This window comes from Pholcus phalangioides, unplaced genomic scaffold (assembly GCF_987345545.1).
Source record: "Pholcus phalangioides strain wild (caught in Gottingen) unplaced genomic scaffold, Ppha-v1.0 ptg000015l_1, whole genome shotgun sequence".
Classification (NCBI taxonomy): Eukaryota; Metazoa; Arthropoda; class Arachnida; order Araneae; family Pholcidae; genus Pholcus; species Pholcus phalangioides.
Window position 1 is genome coordinate 45,135,967 of NW_028301608.1, and position 19,398 is coordinate 45,155,364.

The 19,398-nt window shown below is 37.0% G+C and overlaps 2 protein-coding genes across 3 annotated transcripts in view; both read left to right on the forward strand.

The window, feature by feature from the left end:
* LOC149076091 (synaptogenesis protein syg-2-like) overlaps positions 1-957 on the forward strand; it is a 187,033-nt gene extending 186,076 nt beyond the window's left edge. For both annotated transcript variants that reach the window (XM_089243618.1, XM_089243617.1), the window contains one exon: positions 241-957. The gene's annotated coding sequence lies outside the window, so the exon portion shown is untranslated. The remainder of the gene's footprint in view (positions 1-240) is intronic.
* A 4,741-nt stretch (positions 958-5,698) lies between these two features.
* LOC149076092 (uncharacterized) lies at positions 5,699-6,082 on the forward strand. The gene has a single exon (XM_089242181.1). It carries the CDS (start codon positions 5,699-5,701, stop codon positions 6,080-6,082), a length of 384 nt encoding a protein of 127 aa, XP_089098307.1.
* Positions 6,083-19,398: the final 13,316 nt, after the last annotated feature.

The following is a 19,398-nucleotide window of genomic DNA, read 5'->3' on the forward strand; positions in this document are numbered from 1 at the left end:
GCTGAATTGTATTATATGGAAATTCATATTTACAATGGGCATTATTTCCAATGGGATTTTTTCGTTTTTTTTTTTTCATCCACCTTTTTAGCAGTTGATCTGCTGTAACTTTTGAGTTTTTAATGAACACATTTTTAAATACAAGCATTCATTTAATGAAAAATCAATTACCATGACTGCCTCCATGTGATTCACTTTTAAGTGTTTTGAATATTTATATATATTTACTTTTTTTTTCAGGTATACTCAAATATTCTACAAATGTATGTTGATCGTCATCGTAAGAGATGAAATCACAGAAGTTATGCATAGCGTGAATTTCCTATGGACTTCATGTTGCAACATCATTGGCAGTGACGCTATCTTGTACGCCGCTGGTTACGGCTTCAGATTCCCGTTGAGAAAAAAAAAACCCGATGGTTATAACTGGACAATCTTGGAGAAGCTTATGTTGACCATCATTATCATCATCATCGTCGTTGTCACCTCAATCATCATTACTAACACACTATTTGAGATCCCTGTTCCGAATTTCGACCAACCAACCGTATGGCAGCTCCGAAAAAAAAGTATTGGCAGCCGGTCTTGTTGTCGAACTCCCTCTTTTCGAGCTATCAAATCTGGAGAAATAACTCTTCATAAATAGTGTAAATATTGGACAACACCACCACTACCAAATGAAACCTGTTTATATAACAAAAAAAACCGTTAAGATATATAAGACATTACAATAGCTATATATAACTATATAAATATATGTGCAATGAAATAGGGAACGAGATTAACCGTATTCGTTGCATAAGATTATGTGATGTCGTCCACATCGGAGGACTCTTGCGCTATATTGAAAATCCCATTGTCATGTTAACATATATTTTCATATTTGTAAAACGTGCCAAGATGAACTGTGTAACATAACATGGCGAAATATTACATAAAATTATCACTTTTTTTTTCTTTGGATGTAGTGTTATTTTCTTCTGGCAAATATTCAAAATTGCATTCACAACGGAGCATTCGGGACCCGAAATAGAGACATTTATCACTCACTCTTCATACTATACGTATGAATGGAATACGATCCTTTGAAATATTGAGCGTATATTAAAATGTCTAAAAATATATGGATGTGCGTATCGATATATATTTTCGTTATTTGTATTGTAAAGTTGAAATATATTTGCTCCAGAAGTAATTTTATAAGACATCAATCAGTAAGGTCAGAAGAATGTCTTTGTGTAATCCGTAAAGTTCTGAAATTTAAATCGGAAGAAAACATATCGCGCAATAGCAAGAATATGCATAAGAATCAGAAAACGCGCATTTTACTGTGGGTGGTCATCCATCATATCTTCACATATATTAAAAGACCAGTGATATAAACCGTGTTTTACCGGACATTTCAATAATTTTGCCCGTCTCGACTTTTCAATGAAAACTGTGCTGTTTTTTTGTTGTTGTTTTTTTTTCCAATTTTCAAAGAAACTTACTTGAATTTATATATTTATTACTGAAAACAGGGATAGTGTATTTAATTATCAATCCAGTTATCATGATTAATTATATCCATTTCACTATTTGTTGCAGCAGATTATTTCCCGCCATTGAAAATTTTTCAGCAATTGTAACAAATAGTTGGAAACTTCACATTCTCTTCGTTTTTGGCTGTAATCAGCAACTTCACTTCCTTTTGAGAAATTATTAGAATAGAATTGAGATAACTGTAGTTAGCTTCGACAATTTTTGGCGATAATTGACAATGGATGGATCACTATTTCCCGTATTTTCTGGAAGTAAATATGTTCGGTTATTTTACAGATCTTTTTTTAACCTTTTCACCCCGAGAACCCCGGGCCGGAGGTTGTGCACCCCAGGGTGTATAACTTGCGATGAATATCCTTTGTGTGTATGCTAACTCATGGAAGAGAAAAACTTCTTAACACCCGTAAGAATGATACAAATACAAATACAAATACAACGCCACAACAGGCAAATTGCCCAACGAGGTGGCTGACTTGATGATGATGATGAGATGATTTATCTCATCCCAATAAAAAAAGAAAGATTATGCCAGGTGAACTCAAAGAAAATTTCCACTCGTCTCCTACAGGACCCGATCCCCAGTTCTCTTGCAATCCGATTTCTGGCGGAGACGAGTAGAACTCATGTCGAAATGAAGTTCAGAATTTTTTTTTGCCATAAAGGATGATTTGATAAGAACCTTTTGAGATATTGTCCTTACCTGACAGATCCTCCTCCAGCCGAAACTTTAAAAGTCCCATTTCCCAACGGCAACCCGCAAAATAACAAACTCTCAAACTTATAAGTCAGCCACCTCGTTGGGCAATTTGCCTGTTGTGGCGTTGTATTTGTATTTGTATTTGTATTTGTATTTATCCGCCCGCTATATATATATATATAGTACAAAAAATTCTCTCCGTTCTCGATCTTAAGGCTGTATGCACAAATTTGCTTTTTTCTCAGCACCGTTGGGATAGAGGCAAAATGCCAAATATATGTGATGCACAGCTGCCCAATCTAAAGGAATACAAATGGAATCTTCACATACGTATTTCTTTAAATGCGAGAATCACTCTTCAAATAATATATTTGAATATAATTTCCAATTCGAGAAAATCTTTCTGCACCTTTGATTTATCTCAAGGCACACTAGAAATCGTTTGTATACCGAAATGAATTAATTACAGCTTGTGTATCAGATTGATTACACGGTACATTCATGATTACTATGAACCCTAATGTACTTGAAAATATCCCTTCGATTCGACATTATTCTTCCATCAGCTTACTAACATGAATAACTGTGATGGTGAAGAGATGACTCATTCAACTCGGTTGAATGGTTCTTTCGAATATCAACATTCACTCTTGGTACTAAAAATGCTAGCGTTAAAATAAGTAGAAAATTCCAATATAATTAATCTAATTGAAGAATATGGATGTTGGCCATTGGCTTTTTCCATTCGCTTTAGATCATCAAAGGATTCAATGGCTCTTGGGAACATAGTTCTTCGTCTTGTGATCGTGGGGTTTGGTCGGTATTTCCTATACTATCGTATCTGACTCGGTATAGAAAAATCACACGAATTTCCATAAAACTGTAATTACAGCATATAACTGATACGAAATAATTAACGCGTGAAATCATTAGCAGCAAAAAGGTTTTCATTGCTACTGTAAACAAATGATTAATTAATGAGAAAGAAATCAAAAAGCATATAAAACTGAATAAAAAAGAATCAAAATTGTTTTTTCATAGCGAGCATAGAAATATTCATGATGAACATTGTGATTGTGAACAAACCATTTACATGGTGATTTAGTCATTTATTTTCTTAGTTTCTTTTATAAATGCAGTAAGTAAGAAAGAAATTACAATGTTGTATTTGTGACTAAATTAATTAAATAAAGTACATAATCAATATCCTGATCTATCTACGAACAATATGTTTTACAAACAAAACGCGGATATTTGAAGCGTATATATATCGAAGAAGTGTTTCATTTCGATCCGAAACTAATTACCAACGTCAAGTACATTTCGTCGAATTATTCTTTTGTATTTCCATATAATTACATTCCTATAATTTATCATGTCACTGCGTTAATTTGGTATCAAGATCAATTAACTTGTAAGTAACAATTCGTATGTGCCAGGAGGAAAACCTCTTAATTAGCGCTACTTTAGTGTATGGTATGTATTTCGTTTGATTGCGGAGGAGGCTTTCGGTCCAACGACTTCGTTATAACTATCGACGCCTCGCCGACCCGAAACAGACTCGAAGCAAAACACACAGAATTACGTTTGAAAACGAAACAACAACAACATGAAAGAAAATCAGTTAGAAATGGCTAAAACTAGCGAATCAACGACACGGAAAATGAGAAAGGATTTGAAGATTCTACAACTGTCATTAAAAGTTGGGAACGTGGAAAAAGACGATTCACCGATGTACAACCTACAAGAGGGATGTTTCCATCGGTGACCGAAAAGTGTTCGAAGTCAAATAACTGAAACGATTATAACAACAAAAATAACTAAAAGCCAAGAAGAAGTTCGAACTTTCAAACTGAAGTCAAGTGGCGTAAATTTTTAGAAAATGTCACACAAGAGAGAGAGAGAGAAGACATTTTCGGGAAAAGAGTTGGAGATGAAGGGGAATTGATCTTAACCATCCGACATTCCTCTACAACCTCCTTCTGCCCATACTTTGGTCTTGACGTTGTGTCTTGGACCTTTTTAATCGATTGTCTCGCATGGTTGGAAATGTTGCTCCGAGATTCATCCTGAGAGAGAGGCTCCAAGTCCGCTCGAACGTCTTTCCTGTCTCTCTAGGACTTGTATTTATTCTTTCGTCTTCAGGAAAATCATAGGAGCGCGAAATATCTAATACGTTATCGCCTCTCCCTGGAGGCAAAAAGGCAAAAATCTTTTGTTTTAAAATTTCGATGCGCGAAACGAGCGTAAAATTTCCGTTTAATACCGATTTCGAAAACACAGGCTTTCTTGAGCACTGTATATGCTGGTTGTTTATTCCTCGATCGTAAATACGCCTTGGTACTAAGGATAAAGGGATGCGAAGCACTTTTATTCTACCGAAAAATCGACGGTTTACTGGAATTACATATATAAGTTTTGAAAGTTTGGAAGTTAAATAGGTATTGAGAGAGAGCGAGAAATGTGTTTTTTTAGTATATTCGTAGGCGGAATTTTAGCTATCCGAAAGGATTACTACGGTGATCGTGCATCTATCAGGCTGTATTTTAAATTGAATTTGAAAGTCAGAGCAAATTATCTGAATAATTTGTATCAGAAAAATTTTGAACAAGTTAAAATGAGAATTTTTTGTAGTTAGTTACTACAATTGTTATATAGTTATTTAAATATTTATATTTTATCGAAGTATATCTATTTTTGGAACCTGAAGTAACCAAATGAGATTCCCGAATGCTATAAATGGCTTCAGGTTATAACAATATCATAAAAATTCTGACTATTTCGTTATATTTTTGTAGAATCAAATTGTTAAAAACTAAAAAGAAACGCATTGATAAATGAATAGAAAATCGTATATTAGGAATAATAACTGCAGCCACAAAATTTTATTTAAGAAGTTCGGACACGTTTTATTTATTTATTCTTTATTATTATTATTATTATTATTTTAATTTATTATTTTTAAGGACACAGTATTTATTTAAAACGAAATCGGTACATTTTTAGCCAATCGTCAATTAATTTCATCTTTCATCCAATCCGTTAAACTACATGTTGTAGCGACCTCTACTTGAACTTTCACCGATTGCGGAAAAATTATGACGTCGCACTTCGTAATTTTCTGATGAGAATAGTTTGTTACCTAGCAACGCAAGTTGCGATAAAAAATCGAATGTTTTTCTTCGCAGTCGGCAAGCAACCATTGTCATGTGATGTCTTTCATTTTTATGTGTCCGTACAAATTAAACATGTATTATATAAAAACCTTCTGATTGTTATTATATTTAATAATGGAGCTCAACAACCGGTCCTACAGATAGGCGCCTACACACCGGTGCCCTGCATCGGTCCCTAAACTGGGTGCCTAAACTGGCGACGCCGGACGTGATTTCGAACAGCGCCATGATTTCGAACAGCAAGCTTCTCAAGGTAAGCGAGTAATCGTTTCCTCCGTTCCAAATGGACAATCCGCCGAATGTCGATCGCGTCGCTATAAAGCCGCCCCCATTTTGGAGAAACAATCCAAACTTGTGGTTTATCCAACTAGAAGCACAATTCTCGATCGCAGCGATAACTGCCGATGCTACGAAGTTCAACCATACTATCGCTGGTATCGATGCCGATATTTTATCGACAGTCCAAGATTTAGTTCTAGAACCTCCCCAGCAGAATAAATACGACGCGCTGAAGACACGATTGATTCAGGTTTACGCGGAGAGCGAATCATCGAAAATCCGTACGCTACTGCAAGGTTTAGAACTAGGAGATCAAAAACCATCGCATCTGCTTGCCCGAATGCGTGAGCTTGCCGGACATAACTTCAGTGATGACTTGCTGAAATAGTTGTGGTTAGCGCGACTCCCCGCTAACGTTCAAGCTATACTAGCTGCTTCGAGCGAAAGGCTTCCACAACTCGCTTCGATGGCAGATAAAATCGCTGAGTTGGCCATTCCAAATATCTGTTCAGCATCCGGTCGACCTGAGAACGCAATCAGCCAATCACTGGAGCAACAAGTCGCAGCTCTGACCAAAGAGTTGAGTGAGCTGAAGGCCGCTATTCACACTTCACAGCGCCAGCCTAGACCTCGATTCCGTCATCGAGAACGGTATTCTCGCTCGCGATCCCACAGCCGAGCCCAATACAAACAAGCTGAAAATGGCTTCTGCTTCTATCACACCAATTTCGGAGCTCAGGCTAAGAAATGTCAACAGCCCTGCTCCTTCAAAACCTCACCGGGAAACTAATAAGGCAGTCGTCCACTGGCCAAGGCCACGGCTGCCAATTCGTCGACAGAGTCATACTGGCCGATCCTTCCACCAACTGGACTTTTTTGATCGACACGGGCGCTGATGTGTCAGTCGTCCCGCGAACTGTCGTCAATACCCGCAAGAAACCCGAGAAGTTGATTCTTACAGCCGCCAATGGTTCCTCTATCTCAACTTACGGTACCAAACTTCTAACATTGAATTTGAACCTCCGAAGGACATTTGCTTGGCCGTTCATCATAGCCGACGTAACCCGACCAATTATTGGTGTAGATTTTCTATCGCATTTCAATCTGTTAGTCGATAGCAAACATCATCGCCTCATCGATGGAACGACTTTGCTATCTGCCACTTGTTCCATTGCAAGAAATATCGCAGCTCCATCTTTTTGCTTGAACGGTATCGATCTATTATCATCGCCATATCGGGATATAGTCAAAGAGTTTCCTGATATTCTCCGTCCACACATCCAAAATAAGAAAATTAAAGAGCACAATATCAAGCACTTCATTGAGACTACAGGTCCACCAGTTTTTGCCCGACCTCGACGGCTTTCCACGGAAAAGTTGAAAGTTGCGCGGAAAGAGTTTGAGTTCATGATGCAACAAGGACTTTGTCAGACTTCGAAGAGCAGTTGGTCTAGCCCACTCCATCTAGTGCCAAAGAAATCTGGCGACTGGAGACCGTGTGGAGACTATAGAGCACTAAACAAAATCACAGTTCCTGATCGTTACCCGATTCCTTTCCTCACAGATTGCTCGCACATTCTCCACGGAACGACAATATATTCCTCAATCGACCTGATTAGAGCGTATCAACAAATTCCAGTGCACGAGCCGGATATTCCAAAAACAGCAATTACTACACCGTTTGGACTCTTCGAATTTCCGTATATGACCTTTGGATTACGCAATGCAGCGCAGACCTTCCAGAGATTCATGAATACGATCCTACAAGGATTGGAATTCGTATTCTGTTATTTAGACGATATCCTGGTAGCTTCTCCAGACGAGCAAACTCATCTCCAACACTTACGTGAAGTATTCAGTCGACTTGACGAATACGGACTGTGCATAAATGTGCCAAAATGCATATTTGGCGTCCCGACCATCAAATTCTTGGGATATGAAATTAGCAAGAATGGACTCAAACCGTTATCCGCCAAAGTAGATGTCATCAAGAACTTTATGCAGCCCACTTCCGCCACTTCCTTGCGCCGATTTCTGGGCATGTTGAATTTTTACCACCGGTTCATACCTAAGTGTGCGGACCTGCAGCGACCACTCACCGCTATTTTAGCAGGTCATGCGAAAAACAGCCGGAAACCACTCAATTGGACTCAACAAGCTTCACTAGCCTTCGCCGATGTCAAGGAAGCGCTATGCAACGCCACTTTGCTCGTTCATCCAAAGCCAAACGCGCACATTTCTCTCGTAGCAGATGCATCGGACAATGCCATCGGTGCAGTGTTACAGCAAGAGCATGACGGTGTGATCCAACCCCTCAGTTTTTTCTCTCGCACACTCTCCCAGTCTCAAGTAAAATACAGTGCGTATGACAGAGAACTTCTAGCTATTTATAGCGCAGTTAAACATTTCAAATGCCAGCTAGAAGGACGTCATTTTACCATTTATAGTGACCATCGTCCATTGATGTATGCCTTCAAACAAGACCCGAACAAAGCTTCGCCTCGACAACTACGGCAATTAAATTATATCGCAGAATTTACTACTGATATCAGGTATATTCCTGGACCAAACAATGTAGTTGCTGACACTTTGTCACGCATCGCAACTATTGCTTCTCCATCACCAATCGACTACGATACGATTGCCGACTCTCAATGTGATGATGAATTACGTGAACTCCAACAAAGCTCATCATTGAAAATCGTCAAACTGCGTTTGCCGGACAGTAATATAACGAAGCACTTGTTTTGTGACATTTCTACGGGACACATCCGTCCTTATATTCCAGAATCACACAGAAGACAAGCTTTTGAATCACTCCATACGCTTTCTCATTCAGGTATCAAAGCTACTACCAAGTTGGTTTCTCAACGCTTCATCTGGCGCAACATCAAAAAAGATTGTCAGGCGTGGACTAGAGCATGCATTGCATGCCAACGTTCTAAAGTTCACCGACACACTCGTTCCGCTCTGGCCGAATTCAAAGTACCAAACAATAGATTTCAACACATCAATCTCGACATAGTTGGCCCATTGAAATTATGCCAAGGCTCACGGTACCTCCTAACGATAATAGACAGATATTCCAGATGGATCGAAGCCACACCTATGCCAGACCAAACTGCCGAAACAGTCGCCAAAGCCCTAATTGCGACCTGGTTTGCCAGATTTGGCATACCACAGAAGATTACCACAGACCAAGGAAGACAGTTTGAGAGTCATCTTTTCCAAACCTTAAGCAGATACCTCGCATTCCAACATCACAAGACGAACGCATATCATCCTCAGGCGAATGGACTCATCGAGAGACAACACCGATCTCTGAAAGCTGCCCTAAGATGCCGAATCCAATCCCATGCAGCTTGGGTTGACGCTCTTCCATTAGCACTACTAGGTCTGAGATCAGCAGTGAAAGAAGATTTAGGATGCCCTCCGCCGAAATCCTCTACGGATTACCATTGCAACTGCCTGGCGAGTACTTCGCCGCAATACCAGACATCAAACAATCCGATTTCGTCCATCAACTTCAAAAACTAATGCGTTCAATGAAACCCATACCTACAACAACTCACGGATCTACGCCAACATATGTTCCCACATGTCTACAATCCGCATCTCATGTCTTCCTGCGTAACGATGCACCACACTCTGCCTTGCAACCAACGTATCAAGGCCCATTTCTGGTCAAAGATCGACGAGATAAATTCTTCGACATCGACTTCAACGGGACCTCCAGGAGAATCTCCATCGATCGGTTGATCCCAGCTTTCTTAAGTGACCAGCATACCCAAGTGCCTTTGACGTCACCCGTCCGTCCAAGTACAGTACCAGCAACTGTGACTCGTTCCGGTCGTCATGTCCACTTCCCCGACAGATACCCGACCACGACATTTCGTTGACACTAGGGGGGGGGGGAGTGTGTAGCGACCTCTACTTGAACTTTCACCGATTGCGGAAAAATTATGACGTCGCACTTCGCAATTTTCTGATGAGAATAGTTTGTTACCTAGCAACGCAAGTTGCGATAAAAAATCGAATGTTTTTCTTCGCAGTCGGCAAGCAACCATTGTCATGTGATGTCTTTCATTTTTATGTGTCCGTACAAATTAAACATGTATTATATAAAAACCTTCTGATTGTTATTATATTTAATAATGGAGCTCAACAACCGGTCCTACAGATAGGCGCCTACACACCGGTGCCCTGCATCGGTCCCTAAACTGGGTGCCTAAAATGTCAACACAATGCAAGAATCAAAACAAAATCTTGAGAAGCAAAAGATTGTCGAATCGGGGTTTTAAAACAGGACATGAAGCCATACTTTTACTTTATAATTTCTATGAAAAATTAAATATTTACAATAAAGTTAATAATACAAACCATTGCCAAATCCAATTAGTCTAATTGGGGGTAGTGAAGTTGTGCTTGCTGGCCATTCGGCTTGGGCAACTGTGGATTTTAATTTTCATGCGTGGGACAAACCAAAAGAATAAATTTCTCTCAGCAATATAGCTCTTGCAAGAGTAGATAAACTTTGCCTAATAATACTAAAAAAATCATCAACGAATGCTAATTGGATTTTCCTTATTCGTTGATGATTTTCTGAGAATATAACACTTCTTAAGGGAAAGCTTGTGCTCTCCTGATCTGTATTTCATATAAATTCGTTCCAAACGAAGTATAATCAGCCTCGGAGATTCTCATTGTGGCGTCTCTGGCGTCCACGTCAGGTACTACATACGTAGGTGTCTATACATTGTCGGGGACGTATTTCATTGAAACGTGATATATACGTGATTTAGACCATCGGAAAGAGATAACTGCGATAAAAAGCGCGTCATATTTTCAACTGGTGGTCAAAAATTGGACTAGTTTTATTAAATCTTTCTCTTCCCCATGGTCCATACATCCTACATATTAAGCTTCTCCAAAATATCCCCATCAGAATGGGCGCTACATACGTCTGAGTAGTATCAGTTTATTTATAATCACACTGTATAACACACAATAAGATTGTATCGAGAGATATCTTTAGAATTTTTTCTTCTGAAGAAAGTGAATCTCCTCTTCGTTTGAAAAATTTCTCTTTCTTGTCTGACATACTAGGGCTGTATAATCCGATTGAATGACTATAAATGCCTAGGTACGTAATTAAAAAGCCCTCAGTAAGACAATGCTAATTTCCAAACATAGAAGCTTCTGAGAAATGCTTATCATTTTTACAGCACCACAGTCATTTTCTGCACACCGGGGCAAACACGCGAGGAAAAATTCATATCCGTGCTTAACATCTCCTATTAAGCCTAATAGAATTCATGTTTTATTATACACTACAGATTCCATGATGTATCCTGCACAGAGAGATTAATGAGGAGTACCTATACAAACATTTGTGAATTTTTGTTTATCTCATGCATAATTATTGTTTGAAGACTACGCCAGGAGTACCTTCAAAAACGAATGGCAATATCTTGTAGCGAACTCATCGTATATTTGCATGTTTAACAAGTTTTATCTCCCAAAAAAGAGAGGAGAAATAAAAGGAGGTAGTGAGTGTCTCTCTGGTGCATCCGCGAAAATTCCCAAACAAACGCCTGAAGAGCGTATATACGTACGTCTCATCCCAGAACAAAGCTATATTTCACAAAACATGACATTTCCTATCTCAGCCCTGCGCCAATTAGTCAAAGCAATTCCGCAGCCACTTGATCATCTCTTTTGCTTTACTTTTGGGCTTTTGTGTTGCTGTTTCCAGGCTTGTTTTCGCGTCTAGTGTGTGTGCTTTGTTCCCTAGGAAAAAGTAAGTAAGAGCGCCACAGTGCAGGGCGTGGAGAAGAAAATTATGGGTTGTCACGTACTTTGACAAAAGGAGGGAGGGCGTAAAAGATAAGGAACAATTTCTCCTTACTCGCTGTACACGTACTACCAGTGTGTAGTACTAGTATACCTACCTACCTGCCTGTCTTTTCTGTTCTTATCGCAAACGCTGAAGTAAATACGAAGGAGAGTCGTAATAAAATTTCTCTTGTGAAGTGAAATGAAAAAATTCCACCGTGTTAGCGTATATATCTTTGAATGTGGCGGTTCTTTCAGATATTTTCCATTTTGAATTATTACTATTTTTTTCATGGAAAATAAAGTATTCTTTTTCGGTGGCAATCTTTAATTTTATCAGAATCATAAACAATATTCTTTTTCCTTCCGCTTTCATAGACAGAATTGATTGGCTCTTGTCAAAAATGTTTTCTCTTCCTGTAAGATAAATTTATTTGGGCATTTTTTTTGTGAAAAAACAATTGTGAATTAATCGTAGAACGAAAAATACGATTTGGTCCAAAATTTCTAAAATGAGGCCTTCGAATTATTTATCTTCGATTTGACAAACTAGTGAATACCCGTCGTTGCGTGGGTACAAAAATAGGAAACAAAACATGTTGCGAGGCATGTCTCTAACCACTCGACTGCTGCCTGGCAATCGAGTGGTTAAGGAGCTAGTTTTTCACTGTGCAGGTCTGGGTTCGAATCCCGGTTCCGGAATGGATGTTTACTAACACTAACAAATTCCCTGGACGGATCATGCTGATCCCTTGGGAATACGTGAGGATCACATTATTATAAATAAAATTATTAAACTTGCATAATTACAATAATCGAAAAGAAATAAAAAACATGTTTCATATGAACATCAAAAATTGAGGGGAAAAAATGTGGACGTACAAAATGTAGGGGTAAAAGGGGTAAATGTGTTGAGAACTTGCATAATTAAAAAAATTAAAAATATTAATACATGTTGCATATGAACATGGAAAGATGGAGGGAGAAACTTTTGAGAACATGCAAAAATGGAGGAGGAAACTTGTTACGAACTTTCATACTTTATTATTTTGAAATTATTACTTTTTTCTTCTTTACCCATAAAAAAGTAAAATATTCTTTAGGGCCATCTTTTATTTTATCAGAATTGTAAACAAGATTATTTTTCTCCCGCTTTTATCGATACAGAATCGATTAGCTTGTCAAGAATGTTTCCTTTTTCTTTAAGATAAATTTATTTAGACATTTTTGAAGGAAAGAAAATGAGGCGAAATAACCATAGAGCATGGGAAATAAAATTTAGACCGAAATTTCTGATGAGGTCTTCGAATTATGTATCCTCAAGTTGACAAACTGGAGAATTACAAGTGGAAACAATTCGTTCTTTCAAATAAATTCGTCGATGTCAGTTACTAATGAAGTTGAATTTAGCATTTATTAGAAACAGCAGAAGCACCCAGTATTACCCGGATAGTAACTGGGAGAGGAAACATGTTGGGCACTTGCATGTTACAAAAGTTTGAGAGAAAATTGAAGAGAAAGGAGAAACATGTTACGAGAGAGAGAGAGAGAGAGAACTTGGGTAATTACGAAAGTGGGATAGAGAACATGTTGTGAACTTGAATAATTACATAAATAGATAAGGGAGCATGTTGCAAACTTGGAAAATCACAAGAATTGAAAAGAAAATATATCACAAAAATGGGGTTCAAAACGTGTGTTGCGAACTTGTATAATTACAAAATTATTTCTTTTCATGGAAAGTAAAGTATTATTTTTGGTCATCATCTTTAATTTTATCAGAAATCATGAGCAATCTTTTTTTCCCCCGTTCCGCTTCTATCGGCAGAATTGATTGGCTTGTCAAGAATGTTTTCTCTTCCTTGAAGTTAAATTTATTTAGGCAATTTTTGTAGAAAAAAAAAATGGTGAAATAATCAATAGCATGTAAAAAAAGATTGCAACCGAAATTTCTAATGAGGTAGGTATTAGGTAATGAGGTCTTCGAATTAGGTATCCTCAAGTTGACAAACTAGGAAATTACACGTGGGAACATTTTGTTCTTCCAAATAAATCCACTGATGTTGGGTTACTAATGAAGTGAATTTGACATTTATTTATAGAAATAGAAGAAACATTTTATTTTATTTCATTAGTCCGGCTCACAATGGTTTTTAGTTCAAAAATTTTATACATTTTTTTTCGTTAGTAAATACTTAATGCAAAATTCCAAGAAGTTTTTCTCGATGATACCTCCGGGAAAAAAAAATTAATTCTCCCTTTATCATTGATTTTGACAAAAAAGATGAATATCTAATTAAATTTTCTTGGAGAAAATAAATTGAGCAGGGAATCTGGATGGGATTTTTTTTTTCGATATTTGATTATTATAATTTTTTTTTCTATTGAAGCAAAATATCAGGTGAAAGTCATCCATATAATCAAATTTCCTAAGCGTTATTCGATATGTATACTTGCTCAACGCTTCGATAAAGTGTTGCTGAGAAATGTACCAAAACTAATTAAAATTGTTCGATTTTTTTAAAATTGATTATATTGATTATGTAAAATAAATTCAATTTCTAAATCACAAATGTACTTTTAAAAAAAATGTATAAATTATATATTTGAAGATTAATTTTAAAATTATTTATTTTGGTGAAAATTCTGATAGGAGCACCACGTCCCCGGGGGGGGGGGGAATTTACGTGATTGCAAATTTAAACTATACCAAGAATACAACATGCAAACTGCTGAAAAATTGCCCATAAAGATGTGAATGTGAAATAAAAACTTAAAAATGATGAATAAATATTGATTATCTACAGATTATATACCGCAACCTCATATATCTGCAGCTTTTTTATCCGAGAGGTCGGGGCATAAATAATTATTTTGAAAATGAATTTGCAGAATATAATTGTTTATAAATATTTATAGATAACCTATGGATGGATTTGTGTGGATGTGAGAGAGAGGGAAAGGGAGCAAAAGAAAAAGAAAATCGGCATTTTTCCCCAAAATATATCATTACTGATGAATGAAATTTCACATGCGGATTACGTATTTACCAATATGTAATAAAGGATTTTTTTCACAAAATAGCGAAGTTCAAATTAGCGGTTTATATGCAGGAATTTACGTTATTCAAACCTGCAACAGTTATTATTAAATGATTAATTTACAAACAAATTTGGGGTTTGCAGCTATTCTACTATTCGATACTATTCGATAGATGACGCTGACATAGCAGGAAAGTTCAAACATTTACCATCTTTACTCCAAAAATATGAATGACAGATGGCAGCGTGAGCAAGATCAGAGGTTCCCAACTTCATTGCGCAAATGCGAGCCGATCTGCCAGTGAAAAGTCTCGCCACAGACAGCAACAGGCCCATAATGGTACAATGATGCAATCATTACACTCCCTCATAGTTAGGAAAATTGATGGGATCACTAAAAATAACAAGCATTAGACAGAAACAAACTTCACGTTAGATTCACTACACGTCCACGCACATTCCGGCATGTATCAATTCGTTAGAACTTCCGTAGAGGAATGTGTATGAGTTGTATGTACGGCTAAGTAGTACTAGTAATAGCATTAGCAAAAAAAAAAGAACATGAAACAATCACATCTCTGACAACATAAATATGTTGGGGGCCACGCATACACTAATAACGCACATTCCGGCATGTATCGATACGATAAAGAAGAGGTTGTGTACGGTTAAGATTAGGTGCGTGTATGGTTACATAATACGCGCTCGAATGGCGTGGTATTAAGATGCTCGTCTACCACCAGGAATGGCCGTGGTAGCCCAGGTCGATAAGATACTGGGCTAGAGTACCAAAGAATGTTTAGAGGAGTCGCGAGTTGGATATCCGGTTCGTCCTTGTCAGAAAACTTTCCTGACACAGGGGTACAATAGAAACGGCAACATGACCATAGAAAAAATTCCTACCGCAGGGAGTCTCCCATATAGGAGTTAGCGCACCAACCTCTCGATGAGTATGAAAAACAAGCCTGCCGTTCGGAATTGGCAATAAATTGTAAGTCCCTGTCTAATTAGCTCCCGTGTGCAGAAAATGGCCGTGGTGTGACAAAAATGATCAAATGATTAGAACCACCACGAAGGTTGCCATCACGGTTCCTGGTTCAAACCCGAGTTAGGGCATAGATATTTAACAAACTTGAGGCAACCACCGATAGATAGCGAAGTCATTTCCACCCCATCTCATTAATGACAGTAAATTGTAATATAGCCAGACTTGGTGAAGTAGTAGCTATTCTGTCAGAGCAAACAGGGGTTCGAATATTGCTGTTTGTTTTATTTATATCTCGCTTTGATAGGTCTTAAAATTTTATTTCATTTAACTACACTTTGATCTTAGCCAAAAGGCCGAGAAGCGATGGCCGTTTCATTTAACTGTCGCCAAGAAAAGTCCCCCCCCCCACCCCCATTAGGAAGTTTTGCTAATGATCCGATGATGCAGTATTTCAATTGCTAATAACTAACAGCCACTGCCGCAATTTTGCGGCCGAAACGTATGGACGGACAGGTCAAATTCATGTTTAAACATAAATGTATATTCATAGGTGTTTAACGCTAGCCTCGTCACTTTTACTCTTCAATGCGTATAACGACCGTTTTGTCGCAAAACAGACCACGTGACCAGCCACTGTAATAATCGCTGATTCGATGTCGGATGTCATATGTCATACAATTTACTTCGAGTATTTCGATCCGCAAAGGAAACAGATAGTCCATATCGTTTAGTTTGACGATTGTCCCTCTTTTGAATATGATTCGCTTACGGAAATGTTTCTGTTATGCCACTATAACGACACTGTCATTGTTTTTGTCACACTCATTTATTCATTAGAACAGGTAACCGTCGTTTTACGCGATTTTTGAAAGTCGATTTTAGGAATTCCACCCTGTGAAATTCGGCTTAACCTGGAAATGGACTTGTAAATTGATGAGATACAACATTGTTAAATTGTTTAACGACGAAATCCGTTGGATTTGATGATGTAGCTGAAACAAATATGAGAGAAATTCTCAGACACAATTCACCAGATCTCACTGATGAACATCATTTGGTAACATAGTGACAACCCCAGAAGAAATTTAATCGTAAAAAGCGGTTCCAGTGAAACTATAATTTTCATATTCGCGAGAAATATGCGGAATTATCTGACTTTGCTAATAAAGTTTTTATGAGGAGACGAAAAATGCCGCTTGTGTCAGCCGAATGTCGACTGTTTCATTAAAAAGAGTTATCAACTTATCATACCAGGATCTTCAGGAAGGAAAACATCCGCACTCAGTAAAAGTTGTGAAATATTAATTTAATTCGTTTGCATTTCCTAAATTCACTGGATTTATTCATAAGTTTGAAGAAATTCATTAAAAAAGTTCCTTTTTGCTGTGGGAGGTTAAATTTTTTTAATCCTTGGGAAGAAAACTTACTTCCTATATCTCTGTCTTTAACGTGTTATATTCAATTCACTTTCTGTGATTCCAAGGCCGGGATCACTCTATAAAAGATTGGTAAAAATCATTTTATAAAACTTAAAAAATGCAACCATTAAGGTCATCGGTTGCAATTTCTGGAATGTAACCAATATCGATTGGATTTTTCAAGGTTTATCAAATTTTTGTAGCGTAATCCCGGCCTAATAAACGACGTTGTGGTTAAATTTTGAGTGATTAAATCTCAATGTGCGCAGAAGTAGCACTTTAGGTTATATTTAATTTAATCACTGATCAACTGGTCCGTCGAGTTGGAGACGAACCAGCGACCTATGGATATTAGTGTGTTCGACGAAGAGCTATTGAACATAGATGAGCGACTCGAAACTCTGAAGGTAAGATCCTGCGAAGAGTCGGTGAAAAACGATCAAAAAATTCATATTGATGAGCGGAAAGAAATTCCTCCTACAAAACTACCCCGCCAACTAGCATGTAATTCGATTTATCAGGCATAACAAGCGAAATGAGCCAAAATTTTTTAGCTTGAGTATTTTGAAGTCATGGGAGATGAATTTTGTGAAAACATTTTAGTACAAAAAGTCACCTATCAATCAATAGAAGCCAAGCAGGTTAGTACCGATCGACATGTATCGATTCGTTAGAAATTTCGCAGAGTAATGTATACGAGTCGCATGTATGGTTAAGTAGCAGTAGTTCATGAATTATAGCAATGACAGTAATCGGACTCAATAATTACCATGCAGTATGGAATAAGGCCAAACCTCCACAGCAGCTCTTACGTCAGCATTTCACCGATAATAAGAGGGGACGTGATTGAATAATAAGAATAAAGAAGGTATTCAGCAAACACTTTCCAACAGCATTGTTGCTTCAATCCGAGAAACATACAACATTAGGTACTGAGGATGTTTGGACCCTGCTCATTCCAATTCCCGAAAGATATCGTGGTTACTCAATCCTATTTTTTTCTTTTGCAATTTTTTTTATCCCCACCATAAATTAATTTCCCTTATGACTGAAGTTTCGATATAAGTTATTCCCATTAAATTTATTGGATTCAACTGCGGATGCACCTAAATAGACAAAGTTATTTTATGGCCATCCGGTATATTGCTGTCGGATGCAGGGGTCTTCAACATATCAGACATTACGGATCAAAAATTCAAGAAGCCCGTGGGCGTAAACAAATCATAGCGTGTTACTAAATCCACACAATGGCGGCTTAATGGAGCTCGGGGCTTCGAGTCCATCAGAAGGCCGTATATGATTTCAGAATTAACGAGAAAAACTTTTAGAAGTATCGGAATAAATAATTTCTTAATTATTGAAAGGAATAATTTCTTAATTATTGAAAGACATAATTTCGTAATTATTGAAAGGAATAATTTCTTAATTATTGAAAGAAATATTTCTCTAGGCTTAATAGAGAGTGAAAAATACTTAGTGAAAAAGTAATTTGTAAATTTTGATGGGAATTCACATCTAATGAAAAAAATACTTCAGAATTCATGAAAATTCATATTTGATCAAAAGTTTTCTCAAACTACGTTTTTCTAAAAATAGAATAAAATAATTCTGAGAATAAAATTTATTCATAAAATTTTTTTGATCACATAAGAATTTTCATGAAAATTTGATTTTGTTTATTAAATATAAATTTCAAGATTTCTGCAATAATTTTTTTTTCACTAGTTATAAATCTTCATTAAGCAAATACAAGATATACTGAAAAACTGGCTATTTATGTCGAGATACCGATAATAATTTTCCGTATTTCTTCTATTCTACAGAGGGAGTACATCTTTCCCTATATTTATGAGATATATAATTTTTTTTCAATATGTATGAGATAATTTCTCATTTATTCTGAATTCATTTCTCTCATTATTCCTGAAATTATTTCTCTCATTATTCTTGAAATTATTTATCTCATTATTCCTGAAATTATTTATCTCATAACTCCTGAAATAATTTCTCTAATTCTGAAACGATTTCTAAAAATAATTTTGAAATATCACCTTTATTATTAATATATCATTAATATATTTTTTCACCGAGAAATTTTTTTCCTCAGTTTATATAAATTCCGTAACTGCGTAACGTCTGCGCACCACTTCAAAAAACTTGGAGACTGACCCGTCGTTCATTCGTTGAAAAATCCTGCTGCAATGCTTCAAATGTTTTTTCTTTTAAAAATTATCTTTTTTTCCAAATATCATCTTCATTCTATAACTTTTGGAGAAAAGCGCATTTGTTTTAAAATAGACACAAAAAAAAAAACCCTCCATTTTTGCAATAGGAGAAATACGACTTCTCCAAAAGGGAAATTGGTATTTTTCCACCTCACCTTCAACGTGTTAAAACGAAGACGTTTCTTGCAGGGACGAGA